General features: G+C 45.6%; 1 protein-coding gene across 1 annotated transcript in view; it reads left to right on the top strand.

Moving 5' to 3' along the window:
• The first annotated feature begins 302 nt into the window (after positions 1-302).
• CYFIP2 (cytoplasmic FMR1 interacting protein 2) overlaps positions 303-24,352 on the top strand; it is a 120,969-nt gene continuing 96,919 nt past the window's right edge. Inside the window, exons 1-3 of the mRNA XM_040630371.1 lie at positions 303-429; positions 20,563-20,697; positions 22,193-22,282. Of these exons, the coding sequence (XP_040486305.1) occupies positions 20,581-20,697; positions 22,193-22,282 (207 nt within the window). The 5' untranslated portion in view covers positions 303-429; positions 20,563-20,580. The remainder of the gene's footprint in view (positions 430-20,562; positions 20,698-22,192; positions 22,283-24,352) is intronic.

Here is a 24,352-nt window from a genome sequence, read left to right as displayed (position 1 = left end):
AAATAACGTGAGATCGATGAGATCCCAACCGAGCCCAAAGCTTCCGCCCTCCCACTGCTGCAGGTGTGGCTCCCAGGCGCGCGAGACCTGGGGGCAGGGCCTCCCTCCCTTCCCCATCCCGAGAGCAGCGCGGCTGGCTGTCCCGGGGCAGCAGCCGGGGTGCAGGTCGGGGATGCGCCGGCCGCGTAGAGGGGCGCACCCGGAGCCCCACGCCGCAGCCATTTCCTGCTCTTTGTGTGACAGCCGCCGCGGCGGAGGGGCCGGCATCGCGCGCGGGGGAGGAGCCGCGACGGGCGGGGGGCGGGGCCGAGGGCGGGGCTGAGCGCCGCGGCCGGCGGAGCCGAGCGGAGCCGGGCATAGCATCCTGCGCCCTGGCGCGGGGCCCCGCGGTAGCCTTGGGCTGCTCCCCTGAACCTGCGGCAGACCCAGGTAAGCGGCGCTCGCAGGCCTCGGGGCCGGCATGGGGACCGGGATGCTGCAGGGGACGTCGATACAGTCGTGAGGATGCGCAAGGGGCCGGCGCCCCTTCTCCTAGCCCGAGGGGGGCGCTCGGCTCGGCGTCCCGGCTAGCGCGGCCTGGGGGATCCCCCGAAGCCCCTGGAGGCTGGTCTCCAGGCCCTGCGCGGCCCTCTTCCCCCGCTGGCCCACCCCGGGCCCCGCGGCGCGGACCCCCTACGAGGAGGCGCGGACACTCGACGCAGCTCGGGCGCGGCGGCGGCGGCGGCGGCGGCGGTAGCGGCAGCGGCAGCGGCAGCGACAGCAGCAGGTGCGCGGCCTGGTCCGGAGCCGCTGGCCAGAGAGGAAGCGGCGCTAATCCAGAGCACAGGAGACACCTGCAGCGGCCGCAAGCCCAGCGGCGGCGACATCCCCGAGCCCAGGTATTGCAGAGCGCCGGCTGCCGCCACTGCCGCCGCGGCCACCATCACCTCCTCCAGGGACAGCGAGAGCCGCGTGGGCCCGACTGGCAGACGCCTGAGGCACACAGCGCCCTGCGGTGAACGAGAGATGGGTGGGGCGAGGGGCGAAGCGCCAGTGTTTGGGGGTGGGAGTTTTAACCAGGGAGGAGGCAAGTCTGACCAGCTTTGAAGCCTTCTGGCCTACACTAGCATCACTCTCCTTCCCGGCTGGCGGTGGGCGGGGGAGGACAAGGGGAAGGGGATGAGTGGGCTGACTCCTGGGGTGAAGGTTGGATTTTCTTGAGCTCTGGAGAACCGGAAAGATTGCCTACCTGTCTATTGTAGTGTCTGCTTTTCAGGACATCCCTCTCCCTCGATGGATGGCTGAAAAGGGAGAGAACGGGGGTGAGGGTGGGGGCAGGAAGCATGGTCGGGCAGGAGTATGGTTCTCTGTACTGAGGAGAACCTGGCAGGAAAGGACACTGGCACTGCCCTGGCCCTCCCCAGCTCAGGGAATCTGACTTTGACCCCTGCTTGCCTAGTGTCTCCAGCTCAGTGGAAACACTCACCTAGGGCTGATGGGTCATCTGCTCCCCTTCCAGCCAGGACAGGAAGGTGGCAAGGACCTTTTCTTGCTAGCCCCCAGGTGCCTGTGCCTTCCTAGCATGGGTGAGGAGACTGGGGCGGTCCGGCTGGCATGAGAGACAAATTTAGGGGAGTGCTTGTTCTCATACCCCTCTTTTCTACCTTCTACCTGTGTCCCCCTTAGGGCAATGTGTCTTAGCTTACTTGCTCTTGGGCACAGGCCCTTTTGGAAGCCATGCTGGTAACCCCAGAGATTACAGATGTTGGAGGGCAAAATTCTAGGTCCGTGTCCCTGAGCAAGATTACAAAGGCCATGAAGCCAGTTTTCGTCACCATAAGACCTTCTCTGTGACTCTCCCCGAGGCCTCCCACCTCCACCTCCATGTTCTATGCTCCAGCCCCATTCTCCCGTGTCAAAAATTATTTTCAAGAATGGAGCCAGTGAACATGTTTATCTTTAAAGAGCTAAATACAAAAGAATTGTCATTCGAAGCAGAGCAGGTCCTTTAGAAGTCATTTCACTGGAAAGGAAACAGAGGCCGGAGGCATTTGAATATAAAACAAAGCTTTAAGTCAACATATTTGATATCTCTAATGGTGGAATTTCAGGCAGTGGGCTGCAAGTGGGAACAGGGAACTAGGTCGCAATTTTGGGGAACAGTTCACTGAAATGACAGTATCTAGCAGCTGTCAGCTCTGTTTGCTGCTGGGGCAGAAATACCGTGGGAGCATGTGTGTGTGTAACCCGGCCAGGGGTTACTGTCACTGGAAGGTATTTGTGGAGCACCCAGTATCCGCTTGGGGTGGGGGGTGAACTTTCCTATTGAGAGTTACTCATGGGCACCGGCTGCCATCTGCCCGGGCAGCTACTAGGCCACAAGAAGAGCGTGTTGTTGCTTACAAAGGCAGCACTTCTGCCTGCACTGCGCCTCTGGCTGGGGGCATTAGCTCTCTGCTCACTAAGCTTCTTTATTATATTTCCTGGCCAGTTCTGACCAGTTCTGGAGGCACTCAAGCCTGCCTTGTTCCGTCCCTGCTGAAAGTGGAAAAGGAAAAACTTGCTTTAGGCATTAGGCCAAGAATTGGGGTGGTATATGATCCAGTAGGGGGAGAGTTTTTCTCTCATCAAATCAGAGGCTGGCCCAGAAAAGGTAGACATGAATTTAAAATCTGGAAAAGAGCCCCAGGAGAACACTACATGTCCCCTCTGATAAATCGTGCCCTCTTGGGAGTTCAGTGGGCCTCCACTGCTGTCATTGACCAGCAAGCTGAATGAGGTGATGAATAGGCAACAAGCTAATTAGCATTGGAGACAGCGCTCCTGGAAAACAGTACAGGGCTCCAGTCCCCACATTTGAGGATAGGCCTACACTGTCACTCAAAGAGGTTTCTTTTGGCTGCTGTTGGCCCCAGGGTTCTACCAAGAGCTTCACAAAATGGCCTTTTGTAGCCTCCATGTGGCCACCATAACAATGAGTCTATTTCTTTACTAGCAAGTATTAATTATTCACTTGTAGTTGACGAAACCAGACATCAGTCACCTCATTGGAGCCTTTGTAACAGGCCTTTGGTTTCGTTGTTCTGAGGAGCAAACCCATGTCTAAGGTCTAGAGGGTAGAGCCACTTTGGTAGTGGGACATGCTTGGCAGTAACTGGGAGGCCAGCCGTGGTGGGGAAGGAGCTGGTCCTTCATTGGGTGCTCTTATTTAGTGAGGGTTGCATGAATGTGTTGAGTATCTAGCATATAGTGAAGTGTTATTATATTTATGTGTTTATCATTTAAATGTATTAATTACATAATCATTAAGAGTATGGTTCATGTGTGTAGTCAACCCACAGCTCTTCCCAACCCCTCTACCTCCAGAGCCTTCCTGGATTTTTGGTTTTCCCAGGGGATTTGGCTCTGTGACCAAGAAACCTAGCCCCTGAAGGTTTACCAGCAAAAGGTAGCCAAAAGAGTGATAAGATGTGGTATCAATAAGGGCTTCAGGTAGGAAGTGCTCCTGAGTACCTCACTAAAGGTGGATTTAACTTGAGTAGGCAGAAAGAAGGGGCGGGAATACACTAAGCAGAAGCCCAGAGGTAGTTCTCACATTTCAACACACAGAGGTCAGGAAGGAACTTTCCTTCTGTGTGCATTTAGCATTTTGCAATCAGCCAAAAATGTTAAGGGCACGCTTCACTTCCCAGGCAGACAGAGCAGAGCCGTGGCCTTCGGACACAGGATTTATCCTTGACTTGCTGTGTGCCTTTAAATCCTCCACTACCTCTCTGACTTTAAAAACTGGCTGAAGGAAAGCAGCTTGCCCAGCTTGTTACCTACCTGTTGCCACAAGAGCCTGCAGATGAGATAATGCCTATAAATCCCAGTCTTAGAAGAAAAGGCCATGGAAACAGAGAAGAGAAAGAGGTTTCGGAATGTGTGACTCTTTTGGAGGACTGCCCTTTATTCCTAAAGGAACAATTTATTAATTATATATTGTGTGTCAATTTAAGAAGACAAAGCTGTGGCCTCTCTGTAACATTGAGCCAAGGGGAAGCTGAAAGGCACTTTGTGATTCACAGATTCTGTCAAGGCCCCTGGATGGCCTTGTCTGTACAAAGACACTTCAGATTTCAGCCCGTGGGTGTGGGACGCCTCCCAGGACGCAGAGTTTGGACACTGGCTTCCTAGCCATGGCCATTATGCCAAGGGCTGTGTGTGGTATGCCCCAAAGGATGTCCATTCAAGCCATACTTCTTGGGCCCTGGCAACAGAGGAAGAAACCGACTGGGTGCAAACCCCTGAAAGAAATTATTTTGAGAAAGCAGAGCTTGGGTTCAGGCAGGATTTCTTGCAGGGACCCCTCTGGCTGAGTGGCATTTTGATTGACTTACAGCAACTCAGAAATAGTGCAAGGAGAGAGGAAAGTAAACATGACCTTCTGGAGAGATACCCGAGAAGGACCCAGTGATGACTTCATCAATAGGCCCTTTGATTGTGTGTTTGCATCATCGTTAGGTCATCTTAGAGCCGTGGTTCTCAGACTTTCATCTCTTCGTGGGATAGAGGGATGTTTAGTATGTCCCTGTGGTATGGTCTCTGTCTTCCAGATAAGGGAGGAGATGATGTCCTCTGCAGAAAGTAAAGGTGGTGGACTGGTTAGGAAAGTTCAGGAGACTTCCGGAGGTTTGGAACAGCTGCCTCTGTGTGTGGAATAAGAAATCAGCTGGGGGATGAATGATAGGATTGTCTAACTTTACTGAGACCAGAGAATCTACAGGGCTGACCCTCAGAAAAGATACTCAGTAACTCAGGGTTAAGTGAAAGGATACCTGAGAAAGATAGCCAATTTGTGCTTTTAAACTGTGATGCCTTAAGACTGATTTTGGCAAGGTATGAATGGTGAGAAAAGAATTCAGGACTAAGGTTCAACCATCAACCTCCAAGTATGTTATACCTTCATGTGGGAAAGAGAAATAAGGACCTGCGTCTTACGGGTTAAGGTGGACACTGTATGACAGAATGTTCTAAAGAAGTCCCCTCCGTGTCTTATAGCAATAAGGCTGACTTAGATGTGATGCCTTAGAGGACCATAATGTTTTAAATTAAAAAACATTTTTTTTTAAAACCAGAAAACATGAATTTGGGCCACTCACTTAGGCATTCAACGAATTGTTCCTGTAGTGCTTATTAAGTAAATAATGCATAGCATGTGCCCTGATCTGTACTAGGGCCATGGGTCAAACTCAAAAAAAAAGATGACTATTCCTGTTTTTGATGATCCAAAGAATTAATGAAACATAAAGCAATTTATAATGCAGTAGAAAATTGTGGACTCTTAGACTGAGCACTTTCAGAATCCAGAGAAATACAGATTTGGTGGAGTGTGGCTAGTCAGACCTTCGTGGAGGAGGCCTGTGTTGAATTGGGCCTTGACAGTGGTCAAGGGTAGGATTCGAGAAGGGGAGAGGACAGTCTACTGGAGAATGGAGAGAGTTGGAGCGAAGGCAGGTTAATGGCACCTCATACTGGCCAGAGTGGGTGTCCGTGTTGGAGAACTGCAGTCTTGAAGGAAGCCCTTTGCATGGAGGGTCCATCTGCTGTCAAGTGTCATTTTTTTTCAAGTTGGAAGGGCCCTGGGAGAGGCTCAAGTCCAGTGATTCTTAACTGGTTGTTTTAGGTTTGCTTTCTTTATTTTTTTAGTAATATGATAGACAATATTGACATGTTCAACACCCCACACCCTCAGCCAGTCCCCTCCCCACTCTACCCCCATTTTCTCCCACTCATCAAAAGAGATATACACACAAGCCGTGATAGCACGTGAGCACTTGGAACCCTCCCAAGCACATAATAAAAGTACTTTGTTTGCAAACCTCACTACTTAAACCGTTAACTGGTAAAAGTTGCCCACAAGAACCTTCACGATGGATGTTTTTTGGTTTTGTTATTTTTTTAAAAGATTTTATTTATTTGAGAGCGATACATAGAGCAGAGTAGGAGGGGAGGGGCAGAGAGAGAAGCAGGCTCCCCACTGAGCAGGGAACCTGATGCGAGACTCGATCTCAGGACCCTGGGATAGTGACCTGAGCCAAAGGCAGATGCTTAACCCACTGAGCCACCCAGGGGTCCCCAAAATGGACGTTTTGACATCACGGTTGAGAACCACTGCCCGGCCAAGCTCTCTATTTTACAGACAGGGAAATGGCCTTTTTAGAGAGCGTGAAGAGGTGATTCCAGGACCTAAGTCGGGCTTCAGAGCGAGCCACAGTCGAGCTGCAACTTCATGGAACTGAGGCCTGCTCTCTCAGCTCTGGTGGCTGAACCTGCCGTCTCGCTCTTTGTTTCCACAGCAGATGCGGCGTGGCTGGCTTTCCTTCCTGAGTTTGAGCAGGTGCTCCTGAGACGCAGCCCCTCTCCCCAGACAGAGGTCACGTTGGTGCCCCTCCCACGCTGGCTTGTCACAGGCCCCATCGGGAGCAGATCGGCAAGCTGGCAAGCTGCCCTCGGTGGCATGACCCCCCTCCCTGCAAGAGGATGGGATCTGCCGGGTTGGGTTATCAACGGAAAGGCCCCCTCAACCCTGACAACACAGGAAGCAGCTGGGTAAAACGGCTGGCAGGAGTGGTGGCAAGGGTTCTAACCCTGCCAGGGTCTTGTTCTCCGCCGTAAACAACCAGGAGGGTAGGCCTCCTCCAGAGGCCCCAGACATAGACTTCTCTGCTCTCACCTCACGTCCCTTGTGTGGAGAGAAGCTGCGGGGATGGGGCCTCTGTCCCAGAAGACCCGCAGGGAGGGAGTTAGGTAGCGAAGACCGCTGAAGACAGTGCTGTGGACTGGCCGGATGTCAGTCAGAGATGCTGGGGAGGAGGCCTTGGGTTGTTATCTTTTAAAATAAATTTTAAAATTTCGATCAAAGTAATGCATGCTTTCAAAAGAAAATAGTATTGAAAGACGCATAATGAAAACAGCCATCCAGCGCCCACCTCCCCAGAGAGGCCGTCACTCCTAAGTCACTGTTTCTGCCAGCACGTGCCTCCAGATCTCTCTCAAGGATATGCTTACGCGGCTGTTTCTTGATTTATCTGTTCTATGCATTGTCTGTTTACTTCCTGCTGTGATAGATGAACTCGCTTTCTTACACCATCCGCCTCCCTCCCCTGGCCACATCTCCCAATATAGCAAGAGCTCTGTTTTAACCTAAATCATGTTTGAAGCATCTACATTATTAAGACGTGTAAATGATGATCACAAGAGAGCTAGGTAATGTCCTTTGATTTATCTCCTTTCCTACACGGCTTTTTTGTATTATTGCATAATTAGAATTTTCTCCCTTCCTTCCTTCCTATTTAAATGTTGCTCTTTTTTTTTTTTTTAACAGCTCTGTCATATCTGTTATTGTATCAGATCCTCCTATCTTCCGGGGAAGTTACAGTGTGAACCCCAGCTCCGCCCCTAACTAGCCAAGTGACCTTGCACTGGTCCATCTTGTCTTATCTCTGAGCCTTAGTGTCCTCTGAGCAGAAAGAGAGCCCAGGGAAGGAGGAGGACAACGAACCGAACCAGTCTTGTTCTCATTCTAAACCTCAAAGCCCATCCCCCCACCTCAGAGGCTGTTGCTGTCTGAGCAGTCCCTCCTCCAGGGTGGGGCAGCCACCGCCCTGCCCCCGGACTCAACAGAGGCAGTGCAACAAGACCTGGGGGGTGGAGGGGTGGGGGTGCTGGTTTGGGTCCTGCCCCACAGTGGGCCGGCTCGTCCTGCAGTCTGGGCCTGCTCCAGGATGTCCCGTGGATGTGTCTGTTGCTCTCTGGTTCTCTTCTACTTCCTCTGGTGATTTTTATTCATCGTAGTCTCTGCTTGTCCGGGCAGCACCATAGCTCCCAAACTCGCCAAGCTCCTACTCCAGCTCCCTCTCTCTGTACTGCTCCTACTTATGTATACCTAAGTGTCCCCAAGTACTCATGCCCATGGGAACATGTTTTGGTAATGACTTTATTTATTGACACATTCTGCGGTTCACCCATTTAAAGCATACAGTTCAGTAATTTTTAGTATATTCGCAGAGTTGTGCAACCGTCATCGTGATTGATTGTCATCACCCCAGAAAGAAGAACCTTCATGCCCATTAGCAGCACCACCTAGTTCCCCGCAGTCTCCACCCCAAGCCTAGGCAACCACGACTTACTTACTGTCTCTCTTGATTTGCCCACCCTGGACATTTCCTTTTAAAAAGCATATTATGCTTCTTTCACTTAGCAGATTTTCAAAGTCCATCCATGTTGTGGCATGTGTCTATACCTCATTCTTTTTTATGGCTGAATAATATTCCATAGTGTGGATATACCATATTTTATTTACCCATTCATCAGCTAATGGACATTTGAGTCATTTCCACTTTCTGGCCATTACGAACAATGGTGTCGTGAACATTCATGTACAAGTTTTTATGTGGATGTATCTTTCCAGTTCTCTTGGGATTATACCTAGGAAGGGGATTGCTTCATTCATATGGTAACTCTGTGTTTAAAACTTGGAGGGACTGCCAAACTGTTTCCCAAAATTGCTGCCCTATTTCACCTTCCTTCCAGCAGAGTATGGGGTTCCAATTTCACATCCTCACCAACATTGGTTATTATCTGTCTTTTTGATTATAGCTGTCCTAATGGATGTGAAGTGATAGCTCCCTGTGATTTTGATTTGCACTTCCCTAATGGCTAAGGATATAATTAATAATTTTTATATGCTTATTGTCCGTTTGTCTATCTTCTTTGGAGCAAAGTGTGTTCCTGTCGTTTGTCCATTTTAAAGATTGGGTTGCCTTTCTGTTATTGGATTTTAAGAATTCTTTATATATTCTATATAAATAGTGGATGACATCCAGATAGTCTCTTCCATCCTGTGGATTGTCTTTTCACTTTCCTGGTGATGTTTTCCGAGGTACCAAAGTTTTAAATTTAATTGTGATGCTGTCTATTAATAGACAGCTAATAAAATCGAACAGATGCTTCTCTATTATTTATATCACTGCTTATACTTTTGATGTTATTATGTATTCCAGAGTCACAAAGATTTACTTCTGTGTCTTCTTCCAAGAGTTTTATTGTTTTGGCTGTTACATTTAGGTCTTTGATCTATTTTGAGTTAAATTGTTGTGTGGTGTGGGGTAGAAGTCCGCCTTAATTCTTTCGCATGTGGATATCCAGTTGTCCCAGCTCCATTTGTTGAAAAGAGTATCCTTTCCCCATTGAACCGTTTTGGTACCCTTGTCAAAAATCAATTGACCGTAAATATGAGGGTTTATTTTCAGATTTTCAATTCTGTTTTTATCTTTATACCAATACCACACTTTTTTTTTTTCACACTGTTTAGATTACTGTAGCTTTGCAGTAAGTTTTGAAATTGGGAAGTGGTTGTCCTCCAATTTTGTTCTTTTTTGGGATTGTTTTGAATTTCCATGTGAATTTTAGGATTAGCTTGTCAATTTCCTCACAGATGCCAGCTGGGATTTTGATGGGGAGCACATTGGATCTATATAAATTTGGGGAGTACTGCCATCTTAACAATATTAAGTCTTCCAATCTATGAAAATGGGACATCTTTCCATTTATTTGTATCCTCAATTTTTTTGACAATGTTTTGTAGTTTTCAGAGTATACATTTTTCTTGTCAATTTCCTCACAGATGCCAGCTGGGATTTTGATGGGGAGCACATTGGATCTATATAAATTTGGGGAGTACTGCCATCTTAACAATATTAAGTCTTCCAATCTATGAAAATGGGACATCTTTCCATTTATTTGTATCCTCATTAATTTTTTTGACAATGTTTTATAGTTTTCAGAGTCTAAATATTGTATTATTTATGATACTGTTGTAAATAGAATTATTTTCCTGATTTCATTTTTTGATCATGCATTACTAGTATATAGAGATACAATTGATATTCGTATGTTGATCTTATATCCTGCCACCTTGCTGAATATATTTGTTCATTCTAATAGCTTTTAGTGGGTTTCATAAGGATTTTCTACATACAAAATTAAGCATCTGCACACAGCGATAGTTTTACTCCTTCCTTTCCAACAGGGATACCATTTATTTCGTTTTCTTGCCTAATTACACTGGCCAGAACCTCTGATATAATGCTGAATAGAAATGGAGAGAGCAGACATCCTTGTCTTCTTCCTAATTTTAGAAAAGGATTCAGTCTTTTAACATTAAGTCTGATATTGGCTGTGGATTTTGTTTTGTTTTGTTTTAGCTGCCCTTGTCAGGTTGAGGAAGTTCCCTTCTGTTTCTAGTTTGTTGGGTGTTTTGTCATGAAGGAGTGTGAGATTTTGTCCAGTGTTCTTTCTGCATATACTGAGATGACCCTGTGGGATTTGTCCTTTATTCTGTGATATGCCTTATTACATTAATTGATATTTGGATGTTAATGTTAAACCAACCATACATTCCTGGGATAAATCTCACTTTGTCATGATGTATAATCTTTTTTATACATTGCTGGATTTGGTTTTATTGGGGAAATTTTATTGAGGACTCTCTAGCAAGCTGTTTACATGGATTAACTCATTTAGTTTTCAAAGCCTATGGGGTAGGGACTATTATTATTCCTCATATCAGAGACAGGAAGGTGAGGCTCAGAAACATGATGCCATCATCCCAAGGTCACACAGCCAGCAGTGACAGTCAGGATTCGAACTAGTTCTTCATCCCACTCTCACCAGATAAACCACCTCTCATGAACATATCAATGGTGATGTGAGATGATTTTCAGATGATACCCATTGTTTTCATTGTTTTTATATTTTATAGTTTCCTTTGTTTATGGCAAATGGTACTGGTTCTCTGTTAGTGATTGTAATATGAGCTTTCTTCTAAAATATATTTATAAAGTAAAAAATGAAAAGGCTTTTTAGAAAAAATATGTAAGTAATTGTATAGACAGTTTATGGGTATGACTGCATATTCCATGTTGATTTAAGTTATCTGTGTTGTCCATAGTGAAGGAGAAGGAAAGGGAAAACTAGAAACAAAGACATGACCAATTCAGGTCATCTCATTTCTCCTGTGTGGTCAGGGGATTCAGATGTGTTCACGCATTCACCCGCTAACTCCTCAGTGCCTAATCTGTCTTCAGCACTCTGCTAAGGCCTCTGAGGCTTTCAGTGATGGCTAAGAAACGGCCTTTTACCTCACGGAGCCTCCACATGCCTGCATTCTTCTACTCAGGGGAGGGCAGACATGTTTTCTTTCACGGGCAAACTCAGATTGATGGCCAGTGGCCACCTGGAGCTCTGTATTTCATGAGGAGGATACTCAGGCTGCCTGTGGACTCATTGAGAAATAAAGACGTTATCAGTTAGTAACAGTGGCTCTGACGTGGGAAGAGGAAGTATCAGTACTTGTCACCCTTCCCAGGCAGCACGTGTCGGAAGAGAGGTACTGCTGAGGGACCCAGGAGTGGAATCACCGGGTCACAGGGTCACTCTGTGTTCTAAAATTTGAGGAACTGCTACACTGTTTCCCAAGGTACTGCAGTGTTTTACTTTCCTACCTGCAGTGTCTGAGGGTTCTGATTTCACAGCCTCACCAACACTGGAAGGAGCAATCATGTCCTAGAGGGGAGTGACCTTGAAGGATGAGTGAAATCAGGTCATACGGTGAGAGAAGGAAGAGAGTTAGTATTTCAGAGATAACTGTTTACAAAATATTGAAGCTTTTCACTTTAACTACGCACATGCTAACTATTTGAGCCATTTCGATGGAGTTCTTTCTAAAATATAAACAGGTTTTTGCTATTTATATTCTTTTTCCTCCTCTTCCACTTTTAAAATTCTAGTATCTTGGACATAGTGGTGGCTTTCTTGATGTCTTGGGCTCACTGGCCATCTACTCATTGAATAAATCTTTTTTTTTTTTTAACTTTTTTGAAAAAGATTTTTATTTATTTGAGAAAGAGAGAAAAGCATGAGCTGGGAGGTGGGGAGAGGGAGAATTAGGCTCCCAGCTGAGCAGAGAGCCCAACAGCGGGGCTTGATCCCAAGACCCTGGAATCATGACCTGAGTCAAAGGCAGATACTCACCCGACTGAGCCACCCAGGCACCCCTACTCATTGAATAAATCTTTATGTAGCTACAAATGTGTGGTTGAAACTGCGCTGGGAGCTTGCTGTGAGTTAGACACAGCTCCTGCCCTCAAGGAATTTGTCATTTAGGGCAGGAGAGAAAACGTGGTAAAAGGCGTAATAAAGCATTATGGATGCCACAAAAGTAGGGGCACACTGGGTTTAAGGAGGGCCAAAGGAGAAAGTGAATTTGGGCAGGGGGTAAGAGAGTCAGAAAGGCTCCTTAAGGAGGTCGCCATTCCCTCCAGTCTCCCGAGCCCTAGGATCATCCTAGCAGTGTATCAAGTATTTGGATTGTGTGCTGTGGGTTTTGATGATACTTCTGTAGGCTATTGAAATATGTCGAGTTCTGCTTCTGTACTTTGTGGCCCAGACCCCCAACCTACATGGTTCCTCTCCATCCTGCACGGCTCTACCTCTCCTCTCCAGGCACTACTGGGAGGCTTGCTGCTGTCAGCGTTGGGGCTGCGCCTCACCTATGACTTTATTTTATGGACAGACGATACATAGAAAGAAGTGCCGAGGGGCTACAGTGGGGTTTGGAGCTACAAGGTTTGACCATAGGATCAGTGGAGTGTTCCTGTAAAACTCTCCACTTCCAGCCTGTTCGGGATAACCCACATGGTCCATTCTGGTGGTCTGTGGAAGGCCTGTAAGAGGTACACGGGTGACTGTGTCCCTGCTTGGCCGCCACACCTGTGAAGAAGCTGACTCCGACATGTGGAAGGGTCTCAGCTGCAGAGGAAGTACTGCCTGTGGAGCCACGTCCTGTCCCAGCAAACTTGGGTCCCTGCACAATCTCCAGCATGCCCAGTGTATACCCACAGTGGAAAAGCAGGCTACACTCCGGGTTCCTTCTTTGGATTTTTCCTTGCTCAGTTAAATGCTGTGCAAGAATACATTTTTTTAAGGAGGATAGCCTAAGCCTCCCATTTATTTACTTATGTACTTATTTATTTACATATTCACTTATATAATATTTGTTTACATAAATATACACATATTTATCATTTTTTAAATTATGGATTTATTTATGTATTTATTTAATTGCTTTCTAGCTGGAGAGATTTACAGGCAAGGAAAATATTTCCTGGCTTCCTGATGTGTGTGGGACCCAAAGGTGACAGTTACCTAATCTTTCTAGGTTGGCAGAATCTTGTTCTTCTTGAGGAGGGAAAAAGCAGCCAACCTGGAGGGGAAACAAAAGTCAGGTCCTTGGTACCTTTTATAAAAGTACAGATGTAGGTGCGGTCTAGAAGAAAGGGCATTGAACAGGGAGTCAAGATATCCCCTTTCTGACCTAGCTCAGCCACCAGCTGACCACGTGATCTTGAAAGAAAGTTTTCACTTCTCAGTAACACTGTGCCCTCCTTAGAAAAATAGCAAAAATAACACCTGTCCTCTCGAAACTGCAGGGTGGTTGTAACTGAGGAAATCAATATGAAAGACCTATAGCGTTGAGATGTTGGAGTGGAGATAATAGTAATGCCCTCCTTTTTTTTTTAAATAGAATTGTTGCAATGTTTGATTCGTCCATTCATCGTGTTAAAAAGAGGCCACCTGCCTGCTAACATTTCCCAAGGGCTTACTCTGTGCCTGCTATCGGGCAGCATTCCACATTCTGTAATGTTATATAATCCTCAGAACGAATCACTGAGGGCAGGGACCATTATTAATTATTGCCCTTTTAAAGGTAAGGAGACTGAGACTCGAGAGGTTAAGTAATATGCTCACGGTTATGTAGCTACTAAGTGGCGGACAACAGATTTGAACCCATAGCGAAAGCTTAGCTGCTCTACTTAGCCCAGTATTCCACTTCAGTAAAAAGATCCCACTATTTTTCCTTTTCCTTCCAGAAAGCCAAATAGAAAATGACAATGCAGATCTTTTGCTTCCAGAGTAGCCAGGTTTAGGGTGTGGTTAGTCAGAACCTGCGTCCCCCAAGGCAGGTTCTCCCGGCACGCATCCGGCATTTGCGGGGTCCACCCCCTCTTGCTCGGGGTCCATCAGCCATCTCAGCCGGGGTGTCCCTAAAGCCCTTCTCGGAGGCAGATTGCCTTGGAGCCCAGTGTTGTTACCTCTCGGTGAAACCAGGCCACTGCGGTTGAGCTGGTTAGAAAGATGCTGAGCTTAAATCGGCCGTGAATGCCCCACCCCGAGAGAATGCAGCTGTGCCTGGTAAGTGACACTCCCAAAACACTGTTAATTTTTAAGTATTTTTATGAATTTCTCTCGCAAAGTGACAAAATGGCCAAGTGTTCATTGATTGGATATGAAGACTCATTCTCATTTGGAAGATTGCATAAGAGGCAGGACCCTTGAGCCAGAAAGCAAGTGATTATTTCCATGCGTACCGCTTAAAATTTCCAGAATGTTTTTTTCTTTCTGATTGATGTGGAGTTGGCAGTGACTTACAGCACTTGAGTTAAAAATGTCTGATTTCCTTCTCCCTGAGGCAGTGAATGATCTACAAACAAACACAGGAATCCATTAGAGAAGCTGCATTTAGAAGGAGAAAAGAAAGGTTGCATTAACAGAAATAAAGACTCCTAATTTACTGGCTGGTAGGCTGTTCACTTATTGATTCTCTTCAAGGGAAGTGCAGGGGTATTATTGCGTTAAAGGGAAAACCTTAAGGGTTATTCTGGTAGATGAGTTATTTTGAAGTGTGTGAAGTCCAGAAGAAACCCAGGGTGTAGGAGAAAGGTGAAGGGAAAGATTGTGGCAAGTGGGAATCAAGCAAGGTGTAGGAAGGGGAGATAGGTTAGAGCTGGTGGTGTATAACCTGAGCCTGAGGATTTCATGAAAATTTTCAAACATACATAAAATTGGATAGAAAAGATAAAATAAATCCTTATGTAAGCACCGCACAGCATGAACAGTTATTAGGCCTTGGCCAGTTTTGTTTCATCTGTTACTCACTTTTTCCCTATCTAGTATTATTTGGAAGCAAACCCCTGTATCATTTTATCCATATTTTAGTAGGTGTTTCTAGAAGATAAGAACTCTTTTAAAATTTGACCTTGATATTATTATCACACCTGAAAAATAATAGCGCTGTTTCCTTAGTATTATCAAATACCCAGTCACTCTTAAATTTTCCAATTTCCTCGTAAGTGATTTTCTTTTGGTGGCTTGTTTGAAAGCGGATCCGAACAAGGGGACACACTGTGGTAGTCTGTTAGTCCCCTATGGCCGATTGCTTCCCCTCCATCTCTTTTTTTTCCCCATGGAATTTATTTATTGAAGGCACTGAGTCATTTGTCCTGCAGAGTTTCCCGTAGATTATGTTTTACTAATTACGTCACTGTGGTGTATTCTCACGTGTTCTTCTGTCCTGTCCATTCCCTACGAACGAGTGTCAAAGGTTCGATTGGGTTCACATGCTTGGCTTTGGGTCCCACGGTCTTCGTTCCTTAGTATTATCAAATACCCAGTCACTCTTAAATTTTCCCATTTCCTCGTGATTTTCTTTTGGTGGCTTGTTTGAAAGCGGATCCGAACAAGGGGACGCACTGTGGTAGTCTGTTAGTCCCCTATGGCCGATTGCTTCCCCTCCATCTCTTTTTTTTCCCCATGGAATTTATTTATTGAAGGCACTGAGTCATTTGTCCTGCAGAGTTTCCCGTAGATTATGTTTTACTAATTACATCACTGTGGTGTATTCTCACGTGTTCTTCTGTCCTGTCCATTCCCTACGAACGGGTGTCAAAGGTGCGATTGGGTTCACATGCTTGGCTTTGGGTCCCACAGTCTTCGTAAGGTGATGGCGTGCTTTTCCATCAGGAGGCACATCGTGTCGGATTGTCTTTCATTGAGTGATGTTAGCAGTTGTTTATCTGTGCCTACATCCATTTTAGGCATTAGAAAAATAGGGATATTTTATTTGTATTTTTAATTTTTTAAAGATTTTATTTATTTATTTGACACAGAGAGAGAGAGAGAGAGAAAGAGAGAGAACACAAGCAGGGGGAGCAACAGGCAGAGGGAGAGGGAAAAACAGGCCCTCCGCTGGGCAGGGAGCCCGACGCGGGGCTCAATGACGTGAGCCGAAGGCAGATCCTTAACCAACAGAGCCACTCAGGTGCCTCCAAATTTGGGATATTTTAGTTGTCGATATTTCTGGGGGAAAAAAAAGAACTTCTCTATCTGTAGAGAGAAACATTCCCCTCTTCTGCAATTTGGTTATCCAGTGGTCAGTTTGTATAGGAAAGACCTTGTTTGCGCCTTTCCTTTTTTGTACCTACGGTCAGCATAAAGGTTGGTTCACAGGCATCCTCGAGCAGTAACAACGTAATAAAAACCAAGGTTTTTGTAAGTGTCTTTATGATTCCTTAAACACATGTGATATTGCTTCAGGTGTACTGAGTTATACTAATTGATGCTCACATATCCGTTGGCCAGAGGAAGCTTCCTCAGGTTGGCTATTGGGTCCCTTGGACACACCCCGTACTCATAGATAGAGAGCTGCTTCTTTACTTTCTGCTGCGACAACTTGCTCTAAGCCTTTTTATACATTTTCTGTCCCAGACCTGGACAAAGCTGTTTCTCCAAAATATTGATTCTTTTAGCAGGAAGTGGTATTTGCAGACCACAGCCTGGCAGTAAAGGTGCTCATTGCCCATGGACTGGTTATTGTATCCTGGTCTTTTCAGTGCACAGGGCTAGGAGATCAGCACATGTGCACATACATGTGTACACAAACATAGAAACATACACATATATGGTGTATTTAAAGTCAAAACATGCAGTGACTTCCTACTGATATCCCAAATTCACATTCAGGTCTGTTTGGTTTACTTGGTGTAGTATCTCCTTTCTCTCATCAAGAATGCCAGATCTCAACACTGCCAGGAATGATAGTGCATTCCACAATTGCAAATTTGTTTTACCTTACACTGCATTCAAACATTCTCACTGCAGCAGTTAACCAATATAATTGCCAGAAAAAACCTAAGATGTTTTTTTGCAGCTCTTCATCCTTCTTAGGGTATCTCCTTTCAGAAATGTAAGATCGAACATCTGAGTTTTAAAATCACTTGGAATAAGTTCTTTCTGTGCAGTTATGCCAACAACTAATACATATATACCTTCATTTGTTTTATCTTACCTTTTCGGGGGAGGGGTTGCTTTTTAAATATAAAATTTATTTTATAATTATGTAAAATATATGGCTTCAAAGTCAAATCTACAAAACAAGGTATAGTCAAAGAAATCTGGCCTCTGTTCCCACCCCCTTAACCATATTCCTGCTTATCCCTCTTCTCCATAGGTGGGCAGGTTTTAAATTAAGATGGTTCATTCTTCCATTGTGTGTTTTTTCATGTGTGTGTGTGTATCACTCCTTTCTTAGATAAATGACTGTGTATTGTATACAACATATCCTGCAGATCAGCCCATAGTTGCGTGTATAGATAGATTCCTCATTCCTTTTTACTGCTGCCTCGTATCTCACTGTGCGGCTGTACCATAGTTTATTCAGACAATCTTCTGTCGAGGGGTGTTTGCATTTTGCAGACTTTTGCTATGGCAGGTGATGCAGTAGTGAATAACCTTGTGCAAATGTCTTTTTGCATTTTTATCTACGTATCTTTGGGATAGTTTCCTAGAAGTGGGATTGTTGGTCAAAGAATAAAGTTCTATACAGGTTAGTTAGGTATTGCCAGATTTCCTTCCTTGTGCTGTCTCACATCCTTACCAAGGTCCTAGGGATGGAGCCCAGGCATTTTATTATTAAAAAGCTGTGCCTGTGGGGGGCGCCTGGATGGCTCAGTGGGTTAAGCATCCGACTCTTGATTTCGGCCTAGGTCATGATCTTGGGATAAGATTGAGCCCCAAGTCGGGCTCTGCACTCTGTGGGGAATCTGCTTGAGATTCTCTCTCTCCCTCTTCCTCTGCCCCTCCACCCCCAATAAATAAATAAATCTTAAAAAAAAAAAAAAAGCTGTGCTTATCGTTCTTTGGCATAAGCAGGACCAACAGTCACTGCTGCATGGCATTGGAAAAGACCTAGCACAGACGGAGATAGACCTCCTGCCAGAACGTGCAGCCTCACAACGTGAGTCTCAGCACTTGAAAGGAAAAACAAAATTTGGAGCTGGAGACACCTGGGGTCCAAACCCCAGCCCCACACTTACCAGCACTTGACCTTGTGAAATTACTTAAATTCTGAGCTTCTGCTGGCTCTTCTGTAAAATGGGAGTAATCATAGCTTCTGCCTTTATAGGGTCGATGCAAGATTAAAAGAGTAGAGTGCTTGGCAGAGGGTAAGGGCTAAAGAAATATTAGTTTTATTATTATTATTATTAGAATTAATGAAGAAAGTTATTAGGGCTCTGGAGTCTGTAGATCATTATGCTTTATAAAGTTATTAACCCCTCCTATAAAATGAACATAATACTGGTGTAAGAAAGGAGACAATTTTTTGTGTGTTGATCAGCAAATGGTTTTGCTGTAGAACTGGATGCTGCACTTAGAATTCAGGGGAGAGAACAGGAAGAAGCATAGGTATGGAGAGGACCTAAAGCCACCCCCACGAGGCCACGTGCCTGCTGAGGACAGAGGGGAAGTCCCTTCTGAGCTCCCCAAGCCCTCCCGGGCCGCGGCCTTCGCTGTTGCCACGGCGCATGACAGGATCAGCAAATGGTTTTGCTGTAGAACTGGATGCTGCACTTAGAATTCAGGGGAGAGAACAGGAAGAAGCATAGGTATGGAGAGGACCTAAAGCCACCCCCACGAGGCCACGTGCCTGCTGAGGACAGAGGGGAAGTCCCTTCTGAGCTCCCCAAGCCCTCCCGGGCCGCAGCCTTCGCTGTTGCCACGGCGCATGACGGGGTATGTTAGAAGACTCAGTGAAGTGTGCCGCGTCGTTCGCTGCTCAGCCCTGCCCTGTGCTCCCAGCCGTGGGCCCGACAGAGACACTAGTGTAGGGGCAGCATGTGGTTGGGTACAGTCTGCAGCCCCTAGACCAGCTGTCATGTCCGTGGCCCTTTTCTGCCCTGGTGTCAGACACCACGTTTCCAGACAAGCAATCAAGACCACGTTCTCTGGCACTTGAAAACTGCAACCTGCTCGCCTGTCTCACCCTTGCCTGAGACTGGGGAAGGGAGGGGAGGGTGCTGTGACCGTCAGCACAGTGGGCTTTCTTTTTGTTTCCTTACTCAAGCGTCCTAAAGGGGGGCAGCTCGTTATTATTATTAATCTTATGAAACTCCATTTTTAGATTGTTCACCTAGTCTACTCTTCGTTTGGCTTTGCTTTGTACTTTGCTTCATTTATTTCTGCATTTGTAATGATCAGTCCCTGCATTCTCATTTCATTGGGTTGATTTCTGTTCTTTTTTAAGATTTTTGAGCAAAATTAGGTTCATTTAGTTTCACTTTCTTACTTTCTGCTAAAGGCGTTTAAGACATTTATGTTCTCTATCTTTCCATTCTAAATATTTTATAATTTCTATTTGAATTCCTCTCTTTAGCGATGAATAGACTTGAAGTATGTTTTTAGACATCTTCATAGGTATGGGAGTTTTTTGGGCTGCGATTTGCATTATTGATTTCTAACTGTATTCACGGTTATCAGCGACTGTGACTTCTAGGATGTTGTGTTTGGGGGAACTCATGAGAACCTCTTCTATGGCCTAAATCATGATCTTTTTTTATCAGCATCTCACATAGGTTTTGAAAAAAATGAGTATTCTGTTTGGTGGGTGCTGAGTTCTTAAAATAGTAGTGAGCTCGGCTTGGGTAAGCGTGTCTTCAGCTCCCCTTCAGCCTCACTGCCAGATGCAGCTCTCCTCAAAGCCACTGCAATCTGTCGGGGTCCAAGACACAAAAATGTCCATTTAGGACTGATTTGTTTGGTGTGCCTCGCAAAACCTCTCCAAGCCGTGGAAGACCGTTGCTTCCATTTTTGCAAATAAGGTTAAACGTGCTGGAGTCTGAATTCTTTTAGTTCCAGCTAACTTGGCTTGTAAGATGTGGGCCCCGGTTTCAAGTGGAGAATCTTGGCTATTTCCATCATGGGTATTTGTGCTGTGCAGTGACGTAGGAGCAGAATGGATACGTATCCTCACGGAGAACCACAGTTGGGGGCTGGCCGTCACCCATGTCCAGCATCAGGCCCACTTGAGGCCCTTTGCCCTCTCCACGGTGGTTCTCTGGGTGTCCCATAACTGCGCTGAGCCTTGTTTCTTCATCCGTTCTGTGGCTGTCATATCACCTGCCATGTGCATCACAGAGGGTTGTGGTGAGGCTCCATCTAGACAATAGGTGTTTAAAAACACCAGTACTTCGTAAACTGTAAAGAGATCCTCCAATGTCAGGTACAGGTTGAGGGCACCTTGTGAAGAAGGAGCGAGTGGAAATGGTCTCAGTGCATGTAAATCCTCTTTCTTCTCTGGAAGGGGCCTCCACAGGGGGAGGTTGAGAAACCCTCGGAGGCCCCTGACATCCTTTTCCCTTGGTGCAGAATCCGGCCACCGCAGCCATGACCACCCACGTCACCCTGGAGGACGCCCTGTCCAACGTGGACCTGCTGGAGGAGCTGCCCCTCCCCGACCAGCAGCCATGCATCGAGCCGCCGCCGTCCTCCATCATGTACCAGGTCCGTTTGCCCGGAGCACTGGGCGCCGGGAACTCCGGATGCCCCGAGACGGCTTGCGCTGAGGCCTGGGGAGGGGGCTGTCTGCCTCTACGAGGTGAAAGGTCCTGAGCCGATGGCGTCCCTTGTGCCCTGGTGGCGCTGAGTACGAGGAATAGATTAGCTAGTAAACGGATACCAGGGCCGCTTCTCCTCCCCGGGGAAGGCTTGTTGATCTGCTCTGACCCCAAATACCTTCCCGGCTGTTCTTGCTGCAGCACCAACCAAGGATTTGGCAGCTCTCATCTCATGAATTAAATATTACAATTTAGAAACCCCTAGAGCCTGCCTGGGTAATTACTTTTCCGTCATGTATGTGAGAAGAGCTCTCAGCTCCCCGTAGCGGCTAATGGCTCAGGGAAGCCAGTCACCATTGTTTGCTTTTGCCTGAGCTTGTGATAAACCATGATCAGATTGCTCAAACCCCCCCCCCCACCTCAGGCATGATGGGAAGGGCATCCGGGTAGCTAGAGTCAGCCTCGCCAAACAGCCCCTCCTCTGGGCGTGCTGGGGGATGCGCCACATGAGGAAAGAATAAGTTAATACCAAATTTTCAGCTGTATTTGACCTTTTGTAGGTTCTGGGACTGCTAACTGAGACTAAATATGAATGCATAATATATTTGTAGTTTCATTCAGTAGTTAGATTTTATTATGCACATTCCTGAAGGGTCAAGTCACAAACTTGGCTTATTCATGTTTTCTAACTCAGGCTACATTTTTAATTACATAAATATCTTTTTTATTACAAGCAATACAGAAAAGTATAACAAATACAAATTTCTCTGTAACTGTGATTACACACACACACCCACACCCCTTTTTACCATATATATGATATAAATATATATTATACATAGATCTATATATATATATTTAACCAAAAGGGAACCATACTATATATATTGCTCTATGATTCGGCTTTTTTAACTTAAAATTTATTATGGGTATTTTTGCATGACAATACTACAATGCCGCCATTTTGTTTTTAACTACGACTAGTACTTATAAGTCCTTCGTATGGAGATACTATTACTTATTTAGCCTTTTGCTGTTAATGGACTTTTGGATGGTTTCCAGTGTTTTCTGTCACAAAAAATGCTGCAGTTATCAACCTTGTACATAAGCATCTGCAGCTTCAGGTGAGTGTTTTTACAACTGCCACATGAAAGCAATGCACATCTTAACTTTTCACTGCTATTTAGGGTTCTGTAGTTTAAGCATTTACTTCCAAGGCTCGGCGGGCAACCTGGGGAAGCATATGCGGGCCCTGTCTAGCCAGCGCCTGCCCAGTGTGAGTCAGAGTGGGATTTTCTTGGGGGAAGATCAGAGGACGATGTGGAGATAGGTTTCCACAGAGATGTGTGGCATTTGTTGGCAGCGGTTTGGACTCATTTTTGGACACCCAGTCACCTTGGACTCGTTTTCCAACAAATGTTTCTGTCCTCTCATTCCTACAGGCGAACTTTGACACAAACTTCGAGGACAGGAATGCATTTGTCACAGGCATTGCAAGGTACATTGAGCAGGCTACGGTCCATTCCAGCATGGTAAGTCACTGTGATCCTGCCAGCACGGGAGGGAGGGGCATGTGCTCAGCGCTCCGGGGAGCTGCCTGCCTCAGTCAGACCCATCTCTGTTCTCAGGCCCTGCCCCACCCTCTCCCAGGGCCTGGGGCACACTGTCTTCCAGCTTTGCAAATCCTACTCACCTCTAGGGCCCCACTTAATCCCACTCTTTACATCTCTGAATTTCTGGAGCTTTATAGGTTAACATGTGATTAGATCCTGCCTTGTCTTATACTCTATAGATTACTGGCTGTGTGGAAATTTGTCTCTTGACCAAAGCAAAAGCTTTCTCAGAAAGAAGAGATGGTGGCTATAGAATGACACCTTATTGACCCAAGGAAGCTGGTGGTCTAAGTCATTCACAAGTGGGGTCAGTCGTCTGATAGGTCTGTACCTGACCCATCTGTGAGGAATCATCCTCTTCCCTCTTGGGCTTTCATTGATTTTATTCTCATGTAGCCCTGGAATTTGAAGAACTCCAGAATCCTCATTCAGAGGCCCTGCCTACAGCTCATTGGACCTTTCTCACTGTATCGCTTATATGCTAAAGCCTTGCCTTACCATCCCTGGCCCCATTCATTCAGTAAATACTGTGTACCTGGTACCTGCAGAGACTGCTAGATGTTGGAGAGGGGATGTCCAAGGACAAATGGGACCAGTCTTGATTCTCAGTGAGGCAAGTGGGAAATAGAAAAGCTTTCCATTTATTGAATACTTTCTGTGCAGATATTTTATTTGTTAAAAATTTTTAAAAATTTTAATTCCAGTGTAGTTAGCCTGCAGTGTTATATTAGTTTCAGATGTACAATATAGTGATTTAATAATTCTGTACACGACTCAGTGCTCATCGTAAGTATCCTCTTCATCCCCATCACCTGTTTCACCCAGTCCACCCATCCCCCTCTCACCTCCTCTCTGGTAACCACCAGTTTGTTCTCTATAGTTAAGAGTCTATTTGTTGGTTTGTCTCCTTTTTCCCCCTTTGTTTGCTTGTTTTGTTTCTTAAATTCCACTTATGAGTGAAATCATATGGTATTTGTCTTCGACTGACTTCGCTAAGCGTTTTACTCTCTAGATCTCCCTAGATCCATCCATGTTGTTGCAAATGGCAAGAGTTCATTCTTTTTATGGCTGAATAATATCCCATTGTATATATACACCACATCTTCTTTATCCATTCATCTATCAATGGACACATAGGTTGCATCCATACCTTGGGTTATTTTAAATAATGCTGCAATAGACAGAGGTGCATATATCCTTTCAAATTAGTGTCCTTATATTCTTTGGGTAAATACCTGGCAGGGTGATTACTGGATCGTATGGTAGTTCTATTTTTAATTTTGGGAGGAACTTCCAAACTTTCTTCCACGGTGACTGCACCAGTTTGCATTCCCACCAACAGTACAAGACGGTTCCTTTTGCTCCACATCCTCACCAACACTTGATGTTTCTAGTGCTTTTGATTTTAGCCATTCTGACAAGTGTGAGGTGACATCTCATTGTGGTTTTGATTTGCATTTCCCCGATCTGATGAGAATGCTGAGCCTCTTTCTGTGTGTTTATTGGCCATCTGGTTGTGTTCTTTGGACAAACGTCTGTTCATAAGTTCTCTGCCGGATATTTTAAATGCACAATCCGAATTAGTTCTCACCTCAACCCTATGAGGCAGGTTTTATTACAATACCCATTTTACAGACAGGGAAAACCAGAGTTCAGAAAAGTTAAGTAAATTACTCAAGGTCCTGACAAGTGACATTTCCAAATGCAGGTCTGTCTGACTACAAAACCCGTGCTCTAGATTACTCTGTGCAGGCAGTAGAAATGCACAAAGTTAAGGGTTTATGATATGGTAAAAGTTCAAAGCTCTGTGTTTTTGAAGGGTCCTTGATTGGATCAGAGAAAGCTTGATGAAAGAAGGGGCTTTTGAATAGGGCCTTGTATACTGTATGTATACAGACACACACACATTTTAACCATATATAAGATGATTTAAAATGTATAGAATATTCTCATGCTTGATATCATTGGAGCCTTATAACAGCCCTATGA

This window comes from Ursus maritimus, unplaced genomic scaffold (assembly GCF_017311325.1).
Source record: "Ursus maritimus isolate PB19 unplaced genomic scaffold, ASM1731132v1 scaffold_15, whole genome shotgun sequence".
Taxonomy (NCBI): Eukaryota; Metazoa; Chordata; class Mammalia; order Carnivora; family Ursidae; genus Ursus; species Ursus maritimus.
This window is presented reverse-complemented; position numbering and strand designations above follow the sequence as displayed.